The sequence below is a fragment of the Pygocentrus nattereri genome, chromosome 12, assembly GCF_015220715.1.
Source record: "Pygocentrus nattereri isolate fPygNat1 chromosome 12, fPygNat1.pri, whole genome shotgun sequence".
NCBI classification, from domain to species: Eukaryota; Metazoa; Chordata; class Actinopteri; order Characiformes; family Serrasalmidae; genus Pygocentrus; species Pygocentrus nattereri.
Genome location: NC_051222.1, coordinates 42,381,908 through 42,403,402, shown reverse-complemented (window position 1 = coordinate 42,403,402; position 21,495 = coordinate 42,381,908). Strand labels below are relative to the sequence as shown.

Sequence of the window (21,495 nt, the reverse complement as noted above, 5' to 3'; positions counted from 1 at the left end):
TTCATTTATCATGGAAATTTATATTGTGATAGGACTTCCATATCGCCCAGCTCTAATTACACTAACACACACTTTTAAATGGACGGTTCTTCAAGGGTTCTTTAGTAAAGAAAACAATTCTATACTGAAACATGAACACTCAAAAGAACCCTATGCATGATGAAGGGGTTCTTTGCATGGTGTAATGGTTCTATGCTGTGTTCCCGCCTTGGTTCTTCAATGGCTCTTAAGTACGGTTGAAAACTATCTGCATGTTAAATGGTTCTTTGCACGATGAAATGATTCATTGTTGGAGAATGTGCTGTATATGGTCCTTTATAGCACCAAAAAGGGTTCTGCTGTAGTTATGATGCAAAGTTTGTAACAGTAGAAGAACCCTTTAGGTGCTATACAAAACCCTTTTCAAAAAGGTTCTATATAGAACAGCCCATTCTCCATCAATCTGCAGAAACCTTTCCCCATGCAAAGAACCATTTAAGCATGAAATAGTTCTGAGTGTTTAAGTATTGCCATATCGCCCAGCTCTAATAACACTAACATATACACATAAATAAGGTTCTTCAAGGGTTCTTAAGCAAAGATATTGGCTCTGCATAAAACTTTTTAAAAATGGTTCTATATAGTAACACAGGTTCTTCTATGTTACAATGTCAAGCTTGCAACAACATACAAACCCTGTTTGGTACTATACAGAACCCTGTAACCCTTCCCTGTCAATCGAAACACACTCATGATGCAAAGAACCATTTAATCATGAAAAGGTTCTTTAAGTGCCCATGGTTCTACATAGAACCATTTCCTTTCCTAATGAACACTTGAAGAACCATCCTTTTAGTAATGTTACCCAGTCATTTAAGTCTTAGGCTAAAGAACAGAGCTTCACGTGGCTCGTCCAGAGGTAAACAGTCATGACGACTAACGAACATTAGTCGCTCCCGGTTTCGTCTTCACCAGCATCACAGGAGCAAATATAAAGCTCCAGTGGTTGACAGCTGGGCTCATCACCCACAGTGTGTTCGAGTTCACCATAAAAAGGGACCGGTATTCGGCCAGGTCCACTTCTTTGGTTCATGTCCTCGGATTGTTTAAACTGTTCTCTGGCGCTGCGACCTCCTCCGGTCACTTTGTTCGAAACCCGGAGCGGCTGTGATGGGTCTCCTCTAGTTTTTCGGTACAGAAACATCAGCCTAAATGTTTCTCAGCAGCACGAAATGATGACGAATGTCAAGTTGGACTGACGTAAAAGTCGCATGAATTCCAATCTGGCTGTTCAGACGGAGAAGCATCACCGCAGATCGGATACGGATCGGATTTCAGTACTGCATATGAAAGCGGCTCAAATTAGAATGGAAAATGTCAGATTCAGCGTGTTTATCTGCTCACATTGACACACAGACACACATCTGTGCCTCACATGAGGGGAAAGATCGGGTTTGGGCCACTTCTACTGGTGAGGGAACGCAGCCATAGTTACTCGTTCCTGTGTATTTAGGCTAGTGCACATTCTTTGGTCACTACTTGTTGGCATTTTGAATTAATCTAGTTTCCTCTTCAGAGTGAGTCGTCATGTGGGCATTAAAGTCAAACAACGTTGAGAAATTATGTCCACACTGAAAACAGATGAAAGGCTTCTCTCCGGTGTGAATCAGCTGGTGTATTTTGAACTCTGAGAGAAGTGTGAACCTCATCTTGCACTGGGAGCAGTGATAAAGTCTGCCTCCAGTATGAATCTTGATGTGCTTTTTCAGAGTGTTGGCACTGGTGAAACTCTTCCCACAGTGAGTGCAGGTGAAAGGCTTTTCTCCAGTATGGATCATCATGTGGGTTTTAAGGTAGCTCGACTCTGAAAAGTCTTTTCCACACTTGGAGCAGGCAACGCGCCTTTCTCCAGTATGAATCGCCATGTGGTTTCGAAGGTATCGCTCTGTCGAAAAACCTTTTCCGCACTCAGAGCAGGTAAACGGTCTTCCGGCGGTATGCGAAATCATGTGCTTCTTAAGGTAGTTGGCATCTGAAAACCCCTTTCCGCACTCAGAGCAGGTAAAGGGCTTCTCTCCAGTATGAATCATTATGTGCGTTTTCAGGAGGTTCAGCACTGAGAAACCTTTTCCACACTGAGTGCAGGTAAAAGGCTTCTCCCCAGTATGAGTCCTCACGTGGATTTTAAGGTTGCTTACCTTCGAAAACCGCTTTCCACACTCGGAGCAGAGATATGGCTTTTCTCCAGTGTGAACCATCATGTGCTTTTTAAGGTATTTGGAGCTTGAACAACCTTTCCCGCACTCAGAGCAGGTGAATGGCCTTTCTCCAGTATGAATCCTCATGTGGACTTTATACTGGCTTGATCTCGTGAAACCCTTTCCGCACACCGAGCAGCTAAAAGGCTTTTCTCCGGTGTGAATCATCTTGTGGGTTTTAAGACAGGTTGAACTTGAAAAGCTGTTTCCGCACTCTGAGCAGGTGAAAGGCTTTTCTCTGTGAGTCTTTTCATGACGTCTTAACTGGGCCAAACTTCTGAAACCAAGATCACACATGGAGCACCGATGAGGTTTTCCTTGTTTACTCTCATCTCTGGGATCTTGGTCATCTTTCAGGTTGGAGGTATCAGCATCTCTGACGCTCTGTACCCACTCAGCGTTTAGGTCAGATTTCTGAGCAGCATGTTCTTCATGAAATGGCTTTATTTCCGGTTTATGCTCCTCCTTGATCTCCTCTTGTAATGTTTCTATGGTAGAAAATAGAAACAACAATGTTTACGTAAATAATGTTAAACTGACAGTTAGAAAGCGGTAAAAGACCCAGAGTGTACATGGCAGCGTGTGCTCCAGTGAAAGTATGTCCCCGCTTTATGTTGGGTTTTCATGTATGGCATTTGGTAGAGTATCCAGAGCGACTTACAGTTTGACCATTTTACACAGGTAGGTGAAGGCAGCGTTGGAAACAGATGGACTACAGTCTGTAACTGTAGAGCTACAGAGTGCAGCTATATGGTCAGTGGACGGGGAGTGGAGAAATAAGGTGGATTTAATACTAATTATACTGATAAATATCAACTACACTGTCCCAATTTAACATATCCTAAATTGCTCATCATCCTGACTCTAACTCATATGCCTGTCACCATCAGTCCACTGACCTCTGTCCATCTGCTGGTCTTCAGTCTTCAGTCCAGTCGCCTCCATCACACCGATATCCTCACATTCCTCTTTAACACTGGTCATCTTCTTGTCTTTGCTTTGCAGAGCTCACAGCACTGGTGTGATTGTATCTTCTCTAAACCTTCCAGCAAAGACAACAAACGCTGATGAGGATCTCAGTCTGAGCTGAAGGCCCACAGTGTGAGGTTTTATACTAACAGCGCAGTTAAACTGCTGCATCTCACACACAGAGAACAGCACACATTAACACCAATTCACAGCAGACGGCGTCTCTGTAAGAGCCGTTCACACTGTGTTAATCTAACAGGCATCATCTCAGAAGATCTGAACAGCTAGAAACTCAATTATCTCCACAAATGTGTGTACAAACACCATGGGGTCCAAAAGTCTGAGACCACCAGTGAAAATGGTTCTGTTTTGGACTCATTTCTAAACTAATCTTGGACATACTCGGTTTTCCTAATTTCTTAGTGTTTGTTTACACAGTTTATACAACAGTTAGTTCCAGCCACACGAGCTGATTGGTTGAGAGACATTCTAACTGCGTTGTTATTTCACCATAACATTACGGGTTTTTCACAAACACTGTATTACTCTGTTGAGTTGAGCGCTCAACAGCTCATTACTCTGACAGCTGTAGGAGGCGCTCAAGCCGTCTGAACGTTTTTACTTCTTACTTTGAACACAAACAGAAAATGGACACTGTTAAGATCATATCTGACCGACAGCCGATTTGGTCCAACTCTGAAGACGAGACGACACTAAATTCCCAAACTGTCGTCACCACTGAGCAGCTTCTCAGTTGGCAGCTGTGACAGAAGAACAGCTGAACAACCTGGAATCAGCCAGAAATGAACCCAACACCATTCGCCAAACTAAACGGGCTGTAAGAAGCTTTACAGACCGGCTGGAACAAAACAACATTAATACTGATCTGGAAAAACTGACTAAACTGAGCTGAACCTGATATTGGGTCAGTTTTATGGCTCAGTCTGATTTGGTCAGACTCTTAAGATCAGACACATCTGGCGAATGGTGTTGGGTTCATTTCTGGCTGATTCCAGGTTGTTCAGCTGTTCTTCTGTCACAGCTGCCGACTGAGAAGCTGCTCAGTGGTGACGACAGTTTGGGAATTTAGTGTAAGGAGCTGGAGAACGAACTGCCGGCTGAGCGGCGAGTGGGCAGAGCTCGTTACTCTGACGTAGCAACAAGCTGCTTGTTAAGGAGCTTTAATTAGGAGGAAGGAACTGAACATTAAAACATATTAAAGCCGCGTTCACGGCCAGTTTATTCATTTCTTACTGTATTTATTTAACTGCTGTATTAAAGCAGTAGAGCACTCGAGGAGGGAGTTATCACCAATAACATCACGGCTGTGATGATCTACAGCCACCAGATCACAGCCGGTTTGGTATTTCGGGATAAAACACTCCCTCTTGGGTTCTACTGCTTAAGGTTCCTACCTTTGCCTTTCGTGACAGTGTGCACTGGATCGGCATGGACTCCACTATTTAGAGTAAAATCTTCTGATGAGCAGATCAGATCCACCCGAGAATCATTGGAAAAGATGATATAAACTACATCCAGTCCAGCACCTTCACTTTGAACGGCCAGTCAGCAGTTCTCTGTAAAACACAAGGACCATAAGTTCCTTTAAATACAGTTTTCTCTGGATGGCTGTTCAAACCTTGGTTCTTCAAAGGTTCTTAAATAAAGGGAATGTCCTGTTCAGAACCACTTGCATGCTTAAGTGGTTCTCTGTATGATGAAATTGTTTTTCAGATTGATGGAGAATGTGCTGTAAATGGTTCTACACAGGAATAAAATGGGTTCTCCTATTGTATACAATGTGAAGCTTTTAAAAAGAAAAAAGAAGAACCTTATTTGGTGCTACACAGAACCGCATACAAAAGATTTGCCTTCAATCTGAAGTAACATTTCATCATTCAGAGAACCACTAATGAATACAACTCGTTCTTTGAGAGTTACTTTACTAAAGAACCATCCAAAAACAAAAACCATCTTTATATTTTAAATATAAGCCACTTTGTGGTATTGAGAGTGGCTCACATGGACGACTGCTGCACATTATAACAATATTCACCATAACATCACAGGTTTTTCACAAACACTATCACTCTGCTGAGACGCAGTTGCTAAGCAACGACTCTGACAGCTGTAGGAGATGCTCAAGCCGTTTGAACGTTTTTACTTCTCACTTTGCCACAAACAGAAAACGGACTCTGTTAAGATCACATCTGACCAACAGCCGACTTGGTCCAACTCTGAAGACGAGACGACACTAAATTCCCAAACTGTCATCACCACTGAGCAGCTTTTCAGTCGGCAGCTGTGACAGAAGAACAGCTGAACAACCTGGAATCAGCCAGAAATGAACCCAAAAAGAGAAAACTATGAGTATTAATATAAAATTATAATAAAATAACAGAGATCATATTAAAGAGATAAAGTGTCACCGAAGCTTGGCGTTTTCAGATGTTTATTAAAAGTGAGCTCTGAGCTCGACTGTCCACGTTTGTGAACATTGATGAATGGTCATCTAACATGGATAAGCCTGAGACTGGCGTAAGCTTATGATGAGATTATTTGACTTATTTATAGACCTTATCTGCTTGTTTCAAGTGATCAAGTCAAACGATCTCAATGTAGTGACTTGTTTCAAGTACGTTTCTTACAACAAGCAAAAGCACACTACTAAACAACAGCCACTATAGTGAGAATTCCCCGTAGCAAATCTCATAAAACAAACAAAAAGGCTTAGAAATAACTCAAACTTGGCCAGATTTCTCTTTCCTAGATACCTTATCTGCAGCATAACAGACGTTAAAAAGCGTTTACAGTAAATGCAGGTGTGTTAAATTAGTGCTGCTGGGCTCGGTTCTCCTGTGTTCCAGTAATTACTAATCATGGAGAACTCCACCCAAGAATAAAGGTGAGTTATGAAGGGTGATTATTAATGATTCATGCGCCAAACTGCCATTTAATCTTCCACAGGACAGTGAGACGCCATACAGGGATATTCACTCGAAAGAGGCCCTGGACATCCCGCTGGAACTCCCGTTAGGGTGAAGCAGCTGAACCACACCTACACACCGGTACAAGAATGTAATCGACTGCACAGCATGCGATTCTGGAAGAAGGGGTCCGGGGGTCTCCAGCACCCCCTGTGACCCTCGTCGCTCCGACGCAGGAGCATCTCGGCTTCAGCTCCATACATGGAGAAGCTCATCGCTCGTTGTTTGGTTCAGGTTGATTCACCCTAGAGCGAGTTATTACAGAATATTCGGGGCCTCTTTCGAGTGAATCGCCCTCTACAAATCTGCTTTGTAGGCTTGGCTTAGTTTATTTCGCTACATTTCCACAAACGTACCTCTTCTCGACGGCTTCTCGGCGAATGGAGGAGCAGCTTCGCCTTTGGAGCATACCATCGCTGAACCTGGGGTGGGGCTAATCCTACTGTCTATCGCATATTCTTCCCAATAGGAACATTCCATTACTAAAACGGGTGGGGGTGGGCGTGTCCTATCCTTCACTACATACCATCACTGAAACAGGGGGAGGTGTGGTAACCTACCTTTGACATCATGTTCACGCCTGTAGGAACATACCATCACCGAACAGTGTGGGGGTATCATACCCTACACTGCTGTTCTTTTCTTTGGGATGGATCATGCCATTACTGGGGAAGGGGGTGGGGGATGTTATCCTATTTTTTTCCCCCATTGGGAACATACCATCACTGAATGGGGGGCTAACCTAACTTTGACTGCATGTTCACTTCTGCAGGAACATACCATCACTGAAAAGGGTGGGGGTATCATACCCTACACTTCTGTTCTTTTCTTTGGGAACATACCATCACTGGAGCAAAGAAGGGTATCCTATCCTGCATTTTTTCCCTTTGGAATATATCAGTAAAGCTGGGGGAACCTTTACAACCATCTTAACGTCCACTACGTGTTCTTTACTTTAGGTCAAGGGAGGGGAACTCTGGTGGTGCAGAGCCAGATTCTTGCACAGTTTGGTGAGTTTCCTGCTCTGACACACTCATAGGTCTATTTCCAGGAACACCTGCAAGAGAAGGATGCCAAAAACGGCCTTCTCAGTTGTCATGGTTGCAGCACTTGCGTAACACAAGAGTGTTGAATGTGCCACCATTTCCATTTAAATACACGTTTTGCTACGTTTGTCTGGGCTGAACGCAGCCAAAGTTTGGAAATCACAAAACTTCACAGGACCCGGTCCTCAGTTCCCCACCCTTGTCTTACATACCATCACTGAAACAGTGGGCTTGTATAGTTACTGATATCCTAGCCTCCTCTACATGTTCTATCCTTTAGGAACATACCATCACTGAAACATAGTTATTGATTTCCCAATTCTTTAACAGATTTACATATTTATACAGGTTACCATATACATATATTGTTGTAACTCATTAGCCACGTTTACATGCAGCCTAATAATCCGTTAGATGTCCGACTAATAGCTCGATCGGAATATAATACGCCCATGTTAACACCTCAATCAGAATAGTCTAGTCCAACTGAGGCCATTCAGAATACAATTTCTATCCGATTGAGCGAGGTGGGTAATCCTGCAAATAATCTGTTAAATAGAAGAATAATATCCATGTAAGCGCCTGTATCCGATTACATTCCCTATCAGAAAGTTTAAGTCCGTTCTGCATGTGCGTCGCGTCACAGTGAGAGTTTATACCGGTCAACACGGCGTAGCAGAAACTGGTCTGCAGAGGAGACGAAGTTCATGCTCTGATCTTTAAAAGACGGCGGCGGGACGGACGTCCAGCTTATGTGTCTCAGTTCACGACGTCTTCCTCTCGGCCTTCTTTAATAAGGACATGTGAAGGACGTTTTCCTGAGTCTGACAGCATTTGGAAACAGTTAAAAACACAATCACTGCTCACTGCTGCTCATCTCACTCTGACTGGACTCACGTGATGTTCGCTGTCATGGTAACGTCTACACTAAGCGCTACTCCACACATGCACATCATTTTGCATCTTATTACTTGTAGTGAGCATGTAAAGATTTCCCATCAGATTTTTGAATAGAGTGAGAATAAACACCTCAGCCTGAATCTGTAATCTGATTGTATTCAATTTTGCATGTAAACACAGCCATTGTTTGTAATTGTCATATCCTAAAATTCCTGGGCAAAACAGTTTAAAATGGATCTATAAGGAAACATGCTATATAAATAATGTTTTATTGTTTTTGTTATTATTCATTACAGTCAAACCTCAGTACTGTATCGTTCAGTCCTGAATGTTTACTGGCTGCTCCAATGATTCCAGAACATTCTGGCCTCCATATCGTCCCATCAGTTGCCTTGGCTGTGGCTGTGATTTCAGTAAAGTTTGGGAGCAAAGCCTCAGAGCAGCACCAGGCAGGAATTAATAATCTTTCAACAAAGAGACAGGAAGAGATCAGTCCTATTCTCAGGAAACTGTGCTGAAATCAACTGAAAATCCATTAATGCTCCATAATTGGGCAGTGTGTAGCACTGCAGCCTCAGCAGGAGGGCAAGGGTTCGATTCCCTGGCCAGGTGATCATGGTCCTTTCTGTGCAGAGTTTGCCTGTTTTCCCTTTATGTGCATGGATTTACTTCCACAGTCCAAAACACATGCAATCAGACCAACTGGACATGCTAATTTGCCCCTAAGTGTGACTATGAAGGTGGATGCATGTATCTGCCCAGTGATGGACAGGTGTCCAGGGTGTTTCCAGCCTTCTGTCCAATGAGTGCTGAGAAAGTTGCTGGCCAATCAGAGTGGTAACTAGAATAAGATCATATGACCATTACTGTGGCTGGTAACCTGCAAAATCAGGTCCCAGAATAGCTGTAATGTACAGTAATGATGATCCTAATAATCCTCCACACTGAGAACAGGTAAAAGGCTGTTCTCCAGTATGTGGTGTTTACAGTGAGCTGATGTAAATAATCCCCAAACTGCATGCAGAAGGTTTGTTTCCTTATGATACTTCATAAGATCTTTAAATTTGCTTGTTTAATAACTTCTACACTCAGAGGAGGTGAATGCCATTTTGAATCATGAATCATCATGTGAATTTAAAACAGCACAATTTTGAAGAACCTTTTCCACACTGAGTGCAGGTAAACTTGCCTTTCCCAGTAGGGATCATGAACGGGGTTTTAGAGACTTTTTGCTCCCACACTAAGAAGACATACAAGTTCGACTTGCAATTAAATGTACACCAAGAGATTTGTACTTGGTTTTGAAGGCTTTCTTCCTCCCACATTAGGAAGAGGTACAAGTTTGGTTTCCAGTATGAACCTCTCAGCGTACCTTTAACTATGACTTGTGCAGTTAAAGGTACACCTAGAGATTCATACTGGGTTTTAAAGTCTTTCTTCTTCCCAAATTAAAGTGAGGTACAAGTTTGGTTTCCAGTATGAATTTTGTGGTGTACTTGCGCGAGTTGAAGAAAACTCTCCCCACATTCAGAGCCCTGATTCTGCTTGGGTTTTTGCATGTTTGGACACATGTTTTCTCAGAGCAGCTGCTGTCGTGTAACTGGACCCACACTGAGCGCAGCTAAAAGGCTTTTCTCCGGTATGAATCATCGTGTGAGTTTTAAGGTTGCCATATTCTGCAAAACCTTTTCCGCACTCGGAGCAAGTGAAAGGCTTTTCTCCAGTATGAATCATCATGTGACGTTTATGGTCATGCAACCTAAAGAAACCCTTCCCACACTGAGTGCACACAAAAGGCTTTTCTCCAGTATGAATCATCGTGTGGGACTGAAGGTTGCTGGATCTCGCAAAACTTTTGCCGCACTGAGAGCAGGTGAACGGCCTTTCTCCAGTATGAATCACTGCATGGCTTTTGAGATGGCATGACTTTGAAAAACCTTTTCCACACACCGAGCAGGTAAAAGGCTTTTCTCCAGTATGAATCATCAAGTGGTTTTTCATGCAGGATGACGTCAAAAACCCCTTTCCACACAGAAGGCAGGTAAATGGCTTTTCCCCAGTGTGCAACATCATGTGAACTTTAAGGCTGCCTGATTCAGTAAAACCTTTTCCGCACTCAGAGCAGGTAAACCTTTTTTCTCCGGTGTGAATCATTACGTGTCTTCTAAGGTGGCATGATTTTGCAAAACCTTTCCCGCACTCTGAGCAGGTAAAAGGTTTTTCTCCAGTATGAATCATTATGTGGGCTTTAAGGCTGCCGGACACTGAAAAACCTTTTCCACAATGAGTGCAGGTGAAGGGCTTCTCTCCGGTATGAATCAACATGTGTTTTTTGAGGGTTCGTGAATAGGAGAAACCTTTTCCGCACTCCGAGCAGGTAAAGGGCTTTTTTCCGGTATGAATCATCAGATGGTTTTTAAGGTTTCTTGAGTCAGAAAAGCTTTTTCCACACTCGGAGCAGGAAAACGGCTTTTGCCCAGTATGCGTCATGACGTGGATTTTAAGATATCGTGATCTTGTAAAACCTTTTCCACACTCAGAGCAGGTTACACACTTCTCTCTGCTATGAACCTTCATGTGGATTTCACAGCTGATCTTCCTCCTGAAGGTCTTTCCACAATGAGAACAGGTAAAAGTGTCTTTCCCAATGTGAATCCTTTGGTGTGCATTTAACCATGAAAGTTGTGTGAACGTCTTTCTACATATGGGGCACTTGTAAGGTTTGATTCCTGTATGAAGGTACAGGTGGCTTTTCAGTGCACCTAAAGTGGTGAACCCTGTCCCGCAGTGAGCGCAGATGAAAGGCTTTTCTCCAGTATGAGTCCTCATGTGGGTTTTAAGGCAGCCTGAATCTGAGAACCCTTTTCCGCACTCAGAGCAGGTGAAAGGCTTTTGTGTGTGAGTCTTTTTGTGCTGTCTTAACTGTGGTGAACTGCTGAAAAGACAACCACACTGCGAGCACTGATGATGCTCTTTTCCTGCATGCATGTCCATGTGAAATCTGAGAGATCTCGCAGAGGAGAAGCTCTTCCCACACTCACAGCAGGTGGAAGCCTTTTTTCTAGCGTGAGTCTTTTCATGCCGCCTTAGAGTTGACATGTACTGGAACCTCAGCTCGCAGTGAGAGCACTGATAAGGTCTCTGTTCTTTATGTATGTCCAACTGCTGCTGGTGCTCTTTCAGGTGGGAGGCATCAGCAACACTGAAGCTTGTTTCCTGCTCAGTGTTCAGGTCCGATATCTGTGCGCTAAATTCTTCTGGAAATGGCTTCACATCTGGTTTACATTCCTCTTCGGTGTCTTTAAATAATGGTTCTATGAGGAAAAAAAGAAAAGTTATTGCATTAAAGAATTACCTCTCTGTAAATGTATATAGTATTGGGACGCACCTCTTAATCGCTGAATTCAGATGTTTCATTCAGTCCCATTGCCACAGGTGTATAAAATGAAGCCATGCAGTATGCCTTTACAAACATTTGTGAGCAGCTGCACACAAGCCTTACATCACCAAGCACAAAGCCAAGCATCGGATGGAGGGGTGTAAAGCACCACGTATTGTGCAAAATGTATTTTGTGAAGTGACGAATCAGCTTCTCTATCTGTCAGTCTGATGGACAAGTCTGGAGTTGGCAAATGCCAGGAGAACGTTACCTGAGCCCCAGTGCACAAGGCAGCTCCATAAAGGCCTGGCTGAGTGAGTTTGGTGTGGAAGAACTTGACTGGCCCTGACAGAGCCCTGACCTCAACCCCAGCCAACATCTTTGAGATTAACTAGGACAGAGACTGCGAGCCAGGCCTTCTCGGTCAACATCAGTGTCTGACCTCACAAATGCTCTTTTGGATGAATGGAAAGAAGGTTGCACAGACGACTTGAACAAGCTGGACAAAACCTCATTTTTTTGCTGTTGATTTGTAGTCTCTTGAAATGACTTACATTATGCATTCATCATCACTGCTTGATACCAGCACTATGATTAGTTGAACCCTTGCTCTTCTTTTGTTTTTCAGAAGGCTAAATGCTGCAGCCTCCTGCTGTTATGCTGCCTTCACATGTTGGACATGTAAACAGACAGCAAACCGGATATTTCATTAGGACTATTTCAAGTAACCTCACAGGCATTACCAGATTTTTGCGTAGAGTAACCAATTATACCAGCACACATTGATGTCATGTGTACCTGCTACGCAACAGGCTTACAGGTTGGTAGGTCTGCTGAAGTAATTTAGAAGGTCATTAGGAACGTTCAGCTTTCTCTGGCCTTGGTCGTTTTGACTCTGAACTCTGGTTTTTGGATTCGAAAAGAAACCATGACTGTGAATAAAGTACAGAATATCCTCTTTATTGTGAAGTTCTGAACACTGATATTAGGAAAGCCTCACTGTTTCTAAAGTTCACACTGACCCTCCTTCATCTCCTTGTCTTCTGTCTTCAGTCCAGATGCCTCCATCACACTGACATCCTCACACTCCTCTTTAACAAGGGACATCTTCACATGTGGTCCAGTGAAGTCCACACTGCTGGAGTGAAAATGTCGGGTCAGAGCCTTTTAGGACAGAAAATAGAGAATGAGAACGTTCTCAGTACATCTGATTAGACCTGGGCAGCATTACAATGTTCTGATACTGACACCAATAACAATATATTGATCTTGATTCCTGAATGAAACTTTATTGATGCTTTAAGTTCTAATTAAGTAACTGGAAGTGGGTGTGGCTTAAACTAGAAATGAGTAAGAGGTACCAAAAGTGGGTATATTTACTGACAACTACAGACTAATTAAGAAGTGCAGATGTTAAGATTCAGATTCAGATTCCTTTATTGATCCCAGGGGGAAATTGCAGTTGTTACAGTAGCAGCCATTTATGTAAAAATAAACACTTTACTAATAATTTAAGACCATATAGAGAAGGTGGTGGTGATTGTGATAGTAATATGAAACATTAATTACATGCATACAGAATTCAGGCAGCCAATCAGAAGTCTATAATTTGGAATAAGCTGCTCACTCATTCACAAATGCTGAGGTTGATTACAGAGATGCTAAAATGTGGTATAAAATGATGCTAAATGGTTTGATAGCCAGCAGCGTTGAAGTGATTTGTTAAACTATACAAATACATTTAACTAAAACTTATATAGTTCTGTTTTTCACTACAAGGTGGAGAACTCGGTGGGGCACATGCTGCACTAACACTATCCATCACACTGGCTGTTACGTTATGCAGCTCCATGTTCAAACCAGTGGATTATTTTCATCTCATTCACGTTTAACTCTTAAAATCATTAAATCTCTTAAAAGTAAGAGATTGTTTTAAACCAAAATACTCACTGCCTAAATCTTTATCTAATGGAACAAACTTATTTTCGCTTGTAAAACACAAAAACTCCGAAATAAGTATTTTACTCGCTCACCTTTCATGTGCCAATGTAGAAACTACATTGCCCACAATGCATTGCTGCGACTCGGCTAAGCTGTAACCATTGGAAACGAGTTGCTGGGCTCCGTTAGCTTGTTTGCTTGCGCTTGTGGACAACAGATAAACACAGTAGACATTAAAAAGGTTCCCAGTGAGCAGTAAAGACGCTTATCGAGTCCATTTACTCTCAGAACCGAACCGCTGCTTAGCAAAGCTGCTAGCCTCAGTTAGCCTGATTGCTAGCAGCTGCTAAACTTGGCCAACTTTGGTGAATAAAGCTTATTTAGCTCGTCTATACAGCGATAATTAACGGCACGAGACGAGGCGATTTGCCCTGTTCTCTTACATATTTCGACAGAAAATCATATAAAATAGTTTTATATCCTTCAAAATGTCGTTTTATTTCCTGCAGTTCTGCAGAGAAACGTACCTCGCTTCCCTTAGGATCGTACCATTACTGAGACGGGGGGTCCGCGCGGCTCCTAGGCTGTTCCATGGTTGGACTTTTCTTTGAGAGACGGATGGGGTACAGGCTACTGCAAGGCCCACTCGACCCTCCAGCTCAACAGGGGGCGGTAATGCAGCTTTAGTGGGTCTGACCACCGCCGTTTACCCAGAAAGAAGAAGACGCGCGGTATGTTTCCCTGCAGTGATTAAAACAAAACTCTTCAATTATACTAAACAGCTTTTATGGTTTCTCTTGCGCCTGTGCGAGATAAAGAGGTAATTAAGAGAATTCCATCAAATGTCGCTCTTAAATTAGGTTAATTACCCGCTTGGAACAGATGTCCAAGTTAGCAGTTGCTAGCAAACATGCTAACGTAAACTAGCCGCATTCAGATCAGGGGTCTGCCGGTGTGACAAGGTCCGGCCTGTAGCCCCTCTTCACGCTGTATAGAAGTCTTTTCAAAAAGCCACATAAAACACATGTTCAGATGCATGCACGTGGTTCTTTAAGTGTTCATGATTCTGTGTAGAACCATTGGTTTCTTCTGAAGAACATCTGAAGAACTATTTTTAGTGTAAATACAGAGATAGCGAGTGTATATCAGTCCGCTGGCTTAATAAGGTTGGCACCCCACTAACTGTACGCCTATGCTGCTGCACCATCGGACCACCCAGATTACATTTATCCAGAGCGACTTACAATTGGATGATTTTGCACAAGTAGGCCAAGGTGGTGTTGGGAGTCTTGCCCAAGGACTCTTATTGATGTAGTGTAGGGTGGTTACCCAGGCGGGGGATTGAACCCCGGTCTACAGCGTAGAAGGAAAAGGTGTTACCCACTACACTAACCAACCAGGTTACTGCCCTGCCTACAGTTCTTAACTAGTTCTTAATCTAAAAAAAAATATGACTAGGTCTGATACAAAATGATGTTATTGAAAATGTTGACACTGAGCTGGATTAAAATGATTTAATAAACTAATTCACAAAGTGTAGCTGAAGGAAAGAAGAAAGGAAAAATGAGAATTTTGTCAAATACTCTGCTTAATCACCAGTGGGCTGTCCGGAAAACGCTGAGCAAACTGCCAGTGGACCACCAGCTTTGCCATCAGCAGACCAACGGTGGTCTGCTATCCTGTTGCTATCAGGGACGTTCTCACATTTAGCCATATATGACACATTCTCATGTTTAAGCCTGCAAGTGGTTCTTTAAGTGTTCGTGATTCTGTGTACAACCACTGGTTTCTTCTAAAGAACCCTTGAAGAACCATTTTTAGTGTAAATGCTGGGGCTGACACTGTGCTAGTTTGCTTACAGCTATATAACTGGCTTCTATGATGCTTTGTCATTAAAAAGTCTTTACTAAATGACTTTATAAAGGATAATGGCAGACCTAGATGAAAGGAAAACAAATAAATTGGGCTGTGGGTTGTGAATGAGTGAAGAAAAGGGTTATTTTTTCTAATAGTCTGCTTAACTACCAGTGGACCGTCCAGAAAATGGTGAGTAAAAAAGCCAGTGGGCCATCAGCTTTGTTGTCCTCTTGCTATCTGGGACCCTGTACCTGGAAAGCAGTGAGTTTTTAAAGTTAGTCGATACAAAACGTGACATTCATTGCATGTATATGATTGGATGGTAGTCATGTAGATTCACCATTTTGTTAAAGAGCTTAAAATCAACCAAAATCAAGGAATGCAGGTGCACAAGAAAGATTCATTCAACTGTTCGGAGCCAACCCAGACTGACTAACCCTGTCAAACTTATGGATCACCTGTGTAAGGCAAAGGAAGTTTGCTTATATAGTACCTTTCAGACGCTGCAGTTATTCAAAGTGCTTTACAGATGAGAGTGCAAAGATTTGTTTCTTATTTCTTTTACGTTTACTCCCCAATTTAGTCATATCCAATTTCATCCACTAATTAGGACTCACCTGATCACATGATGCCACCAGTGCTAGGAGGGTAAAACCAAACACAGGCTTCCATCTTACCCACCCAGAGAGAGCAAGGACAACTGTGCTGTCTTTGTGCTAAATTTCCTTTGGGATCAATAAAGTATCTATCTATCTATCTATCTATCTATCTATCTATCTATCTATTGATCGATCGATCGATCGATCGAAATGTGCACTGATAACAAGCTGAGTGGTCTTCAGCCCGGAGGACACAGTGTCCATGATTTCCAAAAATTTTTTCAAACGTTTATCCGTCGAACCGCCGGACACTTTTCCACTTACCCTCAGTCCAATTTAAATGAGCTCAGGCCCAGAGAACGTGGCAGCGTTTCTGGATCCTGTTTATATTTGGGTTCTTCTTTGTGTTTTAGAGTTTAACAGCGTTTGTGGATGCAGTGATGAACTGTGTTCACAGACAGTGGTTTTCAGAAGTGTTTCTGAGCCCATGCAGTGATTTCCACTACAGAATCATGTCTGTTTTTAATGCAGTGCTGCCTGAGGGCCCAAAGATCACGGCCAGCAGATACTGGTGTTCAGCCTCGTCCCTCACAGACAGAGATTTCTCCAGATTCTCTGAGTCTTTAATGATATTCTGCACCGTAGACGATGAAAAGCAGAAGCTCTTTGCTGTTTTATGTTGAGAAACGTTCTTCTTGAATTATTGTATTATTTGATGGTGCAGTCTTTCACAGAATGGTAATCCTCTCCATCTTTACTTCTGAAAGACTCAAACTCTCTGAGATGCATTTATATTCTGTCATTTTACTGACCTGTTGTCAATGAACCACCAGATGTACCCTGTCCAAATGTTTTTGGCATCAAATTCAAAATGGTCAAATATTTTTCAGAAAACTAACAATTTCTCAGTTTCATCATTTGATATGTTGTCTTTGTACTATTTTCAATTAAATATGGGATTTAAATGATTTGCACAATTACATTTTGGTTTATTTACGTTTTGCTGTGTCATGTCACATTCTCTAAACTGCTGCATTTACATGATGCCTGACTGATTATCATTGTGAAATAAAACGCCTTTTCATGTTCTTTCACATAGCCAGTCCGTCAGACTCCGACTCAGCTCTGAGACACATCTGATCTGAGTCTTCTTCTTCTTTTGTCTTTCAGTTACTTTGGGTTGACTAGGCTTATGCGCTCCAGCACAGCGTGTTCTCCAAGACAGGTTTGTAAAAATGTCTTCTGTTAAGGAGGAATTTGAGGATGTCAGTGTCATGGAAGCGTCTGGACTCAAGATGGAAGACAAGGATATGGAAACAGGTCGGTAGTAGAATTCTCTAGCACACCTGACCCAGCGGCTGCTCTCACGAAGCACAATGTCTTGCTTGTCCAGCTACATTTAGAGGAGCTTGACCTATTTGGTGTGGATCAGTCAGATTTGTTCTTTAGTTCAGGTGTAAACGATCCACCTGTACTTGGGTGTGAACTAGACAAACGAACTGGTCCCCCAGTAGTCTCAGGACTTGGTCCACTTCCAAGTGAACGCTGGTCCATTGTCTGTATCCTCTGCCTGTTTTGATTTTGATACCTGGTGCCATTTTTGGCTGAGCATCAGTGACCTGACTGGTCAAATTCAAACTGACAAATTAACCAGTTAACAAACACTTAATTTCTGCATTGACAAATGCAAGTCAGTTCAGTTCAACTGCAACTTCAATCTTCCTCTTCTTCCATGGAAGAGGTAGAAGTAGGAAAATTTATTAAGCACAGTCTGGAAGCAGGAAAGTATACTTTCATAAACATATAGGAACCAGATGTCCATGTCTAAAAAACAAAACAAATGACTCTCTTCATCTGCTTCCCAAGTGTTCGCAGAATCTAGCAAAGCTTTCACAAAGTTTAACAAAGGAAGCAAAGCAAAGTGGAGTGAAGAGTGCCAGGCTGGTCTGGACAGGTGTATTTCCAGGTCATGTCAGAAGAGACTTCTGTGACCGCCTGGACCTGGCAATATAAATAAGCTGCCTGATGTCTGAAACGCTGTACGATACACAGATTTAGTACTACTTTGGTTCATTCACACACTTTCGAAACAGTATGAAACTGTGGAAGCAATCAAAATATGAGCCAGAACTTTACTCTGTTCTGAGTTTTACTCGCAGTACATAAGATGCAGTCTTAAATTGTGCCCTGAATAAGATGCACAACATGGACAAAGGTATTGGGACACACCTCTTAATCATTGAATTCAGGTGTTTCATTCAATCTCATTGGCAAAGGTGTATAAAATCAAGCACCTAGCCATGCAGCCTGCCTTTACACACATTAGTGAAAAAATGGGTTGTTCTAAAGAGCTCTGAATTCGAGTGTGGTGCTGTAGTAGAATGCCACCGGCACACAGGATTGCAATAAGTCAGTTTGCAAAATTTCCTCCCTGATATATATTCCATAATCAACTGTGAGTGGTATAATTGAAAAGTGGATGCGTTTAGGAATCACAGCAACTCAGACACAAAGTGTCAGACCACAAGCAACTGCATGTAAACCTTACATCGCCAACCACAATGCGAAACGTCGGATGGAATGGTGTAAAGTGCTGCCACTGGACTTTGGAGCAGTGGAAATGTATTCTGTGGAGGGACGAATCAGGCTTCTCTAGCGGTCAGTCTGATGGGCGAGTCTGAGTTTGGAGAATGTTACTTGCCTGACTGCACTGTGCTAGCTGTAAAGTTTGGTGGAGGATGGATGATGCTATGGGGTTGTTTTTCAAGGGTTTGTCTAGAACCCTTCCCGTTCCAGGCAAGAGAAATCTTAAAGCTTCAGGACCAAGACATTCTGGACAATTATACACTTCCAACTTTGTGTGAACAGTTTGGGGAAAAACCTTTCCTGTTCTAGCATGACTGAGCCCCAGTGACCAAAGCAGCCCAATAAAGTCATGACTGGGTGAGTTTGGTGTGGAAGAACTTGACTGGCCCTCACAGAACCCTGACCTCAACCCCATCACACACTTTTGGGATGAACTAGAACGGAGATTGTGAGCCAGACCCTCTCGGCCTACATCAGTGTCTGACCTCACAAATGCTGTTCTGGACCAATGGAAAAAAATTCCCATTTTAAAAACTCCAGTAGATGTAATGTGTAGGTGCCCCAATACTTTTGCCCACGTAGTGTACGTAAGTATGGCAGTATCTGTACTTTTTAATAGTTGTTTAAAAACATGTTTTAAGTGATTTCTTCTTTTATAATAGGAATGGTGTTACAAAGAGTCATTAAGGAGGAGTTCAAAGTGGAAGTGCAGCCATTTGAGGAAGTATGTGCTGCACTGAAAACTGACCAAACTACTCAGCATGAAAGAAGCTCCAGTGATTCCTCCCAACAGGAAGATCACCTGAGAGTTCATACTGGAGAAGAAGCTTTCAGCTGTTCACAGTGTGGGAAGAGTTTCACCTCTCAGAGAGCTCTGAAACATCACATGGATGCCCATGAAGGAAAGAGACCTCATCAGTGCTCTCAATGTGAAAAGAGTTTCAGAAGTGCGTCATATTTAAGACAACATGAAAAGATTCATACTGGAGAAAAGTCATTCGCCTGCTCTGAGTGTGGTAAAGGTTTTTCAACCTCAAGAAAACTTGATGTGCACATGACAGTACATACTGGGAAAAAGCCCTTTTCCTGCTCTGAATGTGGAAAAGGTTTTTTAGCATCAAGCTACCTTAAAACCCACATGATGATTCATACAGGAGAAAAGCCTTTCAGCTGCGCCCAATGTGGGAAGACTTTTTTGACCTCAGCGCACTATAAAGTCCACAAGATGAGTCACACTGGAGAAAAGCCTTTTACCTGCTCCGAGTGTGGAAAAAGTTTTTCAATGTCAGGCCACCTTAAAACCCACATGATGATTCACACTGGAGAAAAGCCTTTTACCTGCACTCAGTGTGGGAGGAGTTTTGTATGTTTCGCAGAGTTAAAAGCACACCAAAGGATTCACACTGGAGAAAGGCCTTTTGTCTGTTCTGAGTGTGGAAAGACATTTAGAATAAAGAGAAACTTTAAATTCCACATGATGATTCATACTGGAGAAAAGCCGTGTGCCTGCTCTGAGTGTGGAAAAAGTTTTTCAAACTCAAGCCACCTGAAAGCCCACATCATGATTCATACTGGAGAGAAGCCGTTTACCTGCTCTGAATGTGGGAAGGGGTTTTTAACATCAACTCTCTATAAAACCCACATGATGATTCATACTGGAGTAAAGCCATTTGCCTGCTCTGAGTGTGGGAAAGGTTTTCCAAATGCAAGCCTGCTGAGAAACCACACAATGATTCATACTGGTGAAAAGCCATTCTCCTGTTCCATGTGCGGAAGATGTTTTTGTAAGTCAAGCGATGTTAAAAGACACATGATGATTCATACTGGAGAAAGGCCTTTTGTCTGCTCAGAGTGCGGAAAAGGTTTTTCTAAATCAAGCAACCTTAAGGCACACATGATGACTCATACTGGAGAAAGGCCTTTTACCTGCACTCAGTGTGGGAAGAGTTTTTTTGCATCATCTCACTTTAGGTCCCACATGATGATTCATAGTGGAGACAAGCCTTTTGCCTGCTCTGAGTGTGGAAAAGCTTTCATAATGTCAAGCAGTCTTAAAATCCATATGAGGATTCATACTGGAGAAAAGCCATTTGCCTGTTGTAAGTGTGATAAAAGCTTTTGTAGAGCAAGTGACCTTAAAAGACACATGATGATTCATACTGGAGAGAAGCCGTTTTCCTGCTCAGAGTGCGGGAAAGGTTTCCCAGATGCCACCCGCCTGAAAAAACACATAATGATTCATACTGGTAAAAAGGGTTTTAACTGTTCTCAGTGTGGAAAGACTTACAAGACAAAGAAAGCATTTGACAACCATATGACAGTTCACACATAATAAATCAAGTGCGTTTACATGCCTGCAGAAAATCAGACTGTGTCAGTAACTGGTTCAGTGGGTTTACACTTAATAATCTGATAACTGCTGTAAATCAGACTGTGTCAGTAACTGGTTCAGTGGGTTTACACTTAATAATCTGATAACTGCAGTAAATCAGACTGTGTCAGTAACTGGTTCAGTGGGTTTACACTTAATAATCTGATAACTGCAGAAAATCAGATTGTGTCAGTAACTGGTTCAGCATGTTTACACTTAATAATCTGATAACTGTAGAAAATCAGATTGTGTCAGTAAATGGTTCAGCATGTTTACACTTAATAATCTGATAACTGCAGAAAATCAGATTGTGTCAGTAACTGGTTCAGTGTGTTTTCATGCTCCTGAGTAATCGGATAATGTGAAACTCCAGGCCTACAAGAGCCAGGTAATATTTCTGCTTTACAACCAGCCAATAAACTCTCAGAATAAGACGTGATATAAACATGACGTAAATTGGGCGCTCTCACAGTATTCACAGCTTGCAGTTGTCACAGTTTGGTTTTGTTTGACTTTTATTTTACGTCAGTAACGGCAGCTGTAACACGTTTTAACGTTGTTTTGATTACGTCTTTATGTTTCAGTTGTGTGTGTGTGGTCGGTTGTTAGGAAGCAGACATGAC

At 42.4% G+C, this 21,495-nt stretch overlaps 2 protein-coding genes across 3 annotated transcripts; one reads left to right on the top strand and one right to left on the bottom strand.

Annotated features, from left to right (window-relative positions):
* Positions 1 to 580: 580 nt before the first annotated feature.
* Positions 581 to 14,077, bottom strand: LOC108414299 (zinc finger protein 208-like). Its single transcript, XM_037543374.1, has 8 exons — positions 13,987 to 14,077; positions 13,552 to 13,662; positions 12,541 to 12,682; positions 9,669 to 11,453; positions 7,148 to 7,250; positions 6,754 to 6,773; positions 6,550 to 6,651; positions 581 to 2,725 (listed from the first exon to the last, which is right to left on the bottom strand). The coding sequence occupies exons 3-8, from the start codon at positions 12,623 to 12,625 to the stop codon at positions 1,515 to 1,517; spliced, it is 3,306 nt and encodes a 1,101-aa protein (XP_037399271.1). The 5' UTR covers positions 12,626 to 12,682; positions 13,552 to 13,662; positions 13,987 to 14,077; the 3' UTR covers positions 581 to 1,514.
* On the top strand, positions 14,071 to 20,966 carry LOC108414305 (gastrula zinc finger protein XlCGF57.1-like). 2 transcript variants are annotated; one of them, XM_017687157.2, is made up of 3 exons: positions 14,071 to 14,190; positions 17,086 to 17,235; positions 19,164 to 20,966. In XM_017687157.2, the coding sequence occupies exons 2-3, from the start codon at positions 17,151 to 17,153 to the stop codon at positions 20,831 to 20,833; spliced, it is 1,755 nt and encodes a 584-aa protein (XP_017542646.1). In that variant the 5' UTR covers positions 14,071 to 14,190; positions 17,086 to 17,150; the 3' UTR covers positions 20,834 to 20,966. The 2 variants fall into 2 exon arrangements, with proteins under 2 accessions (XP_017542646.1, XP_017542647.1); XM_017687158.2 differs by having other exon boundaries at positions 14,151 to 14,279.
* Positions 20,967 to 21,495: the final 529 nt, after the last annotated feature.

Coding starts and splice junctions, on each gene's coding strand:
- LOC108414305 (XM_017687157.2), top strand. CDS start 17,151: ATGTCTTCTGTTAAGGAGGAATTTGAGGATGTCAGTGTCATGGAAGCG. Junction 17,236..19,163: donor AGACAAGGATATGGAAACAG/GTCGGTAGTAGA, acceptor CTTTTATAATAG/GAATGGTGTTACAAAGAGTC.
- LOC108414299 (XM_037543374.1), bottom strand. CDS start 12,625: ATGTCCCTTGTTAAAGAGGAGTGTGAGGATGTCAGTGTGATGGAGGCA. Junction 11,454..12,540: donor AGACAAGGAGATGAAGGAGG/GTCAGTGTGAAC, acceptor TTTTCCTCATAG/AACCATTATTTAAAGACACC. Junction 6,652..6,753: donor GCGTGAACATGATGTCAAAG/GTAGGTTACCAC, acceptor CCTATTGGGAAG/AATATGCGATAGACAGTAGG.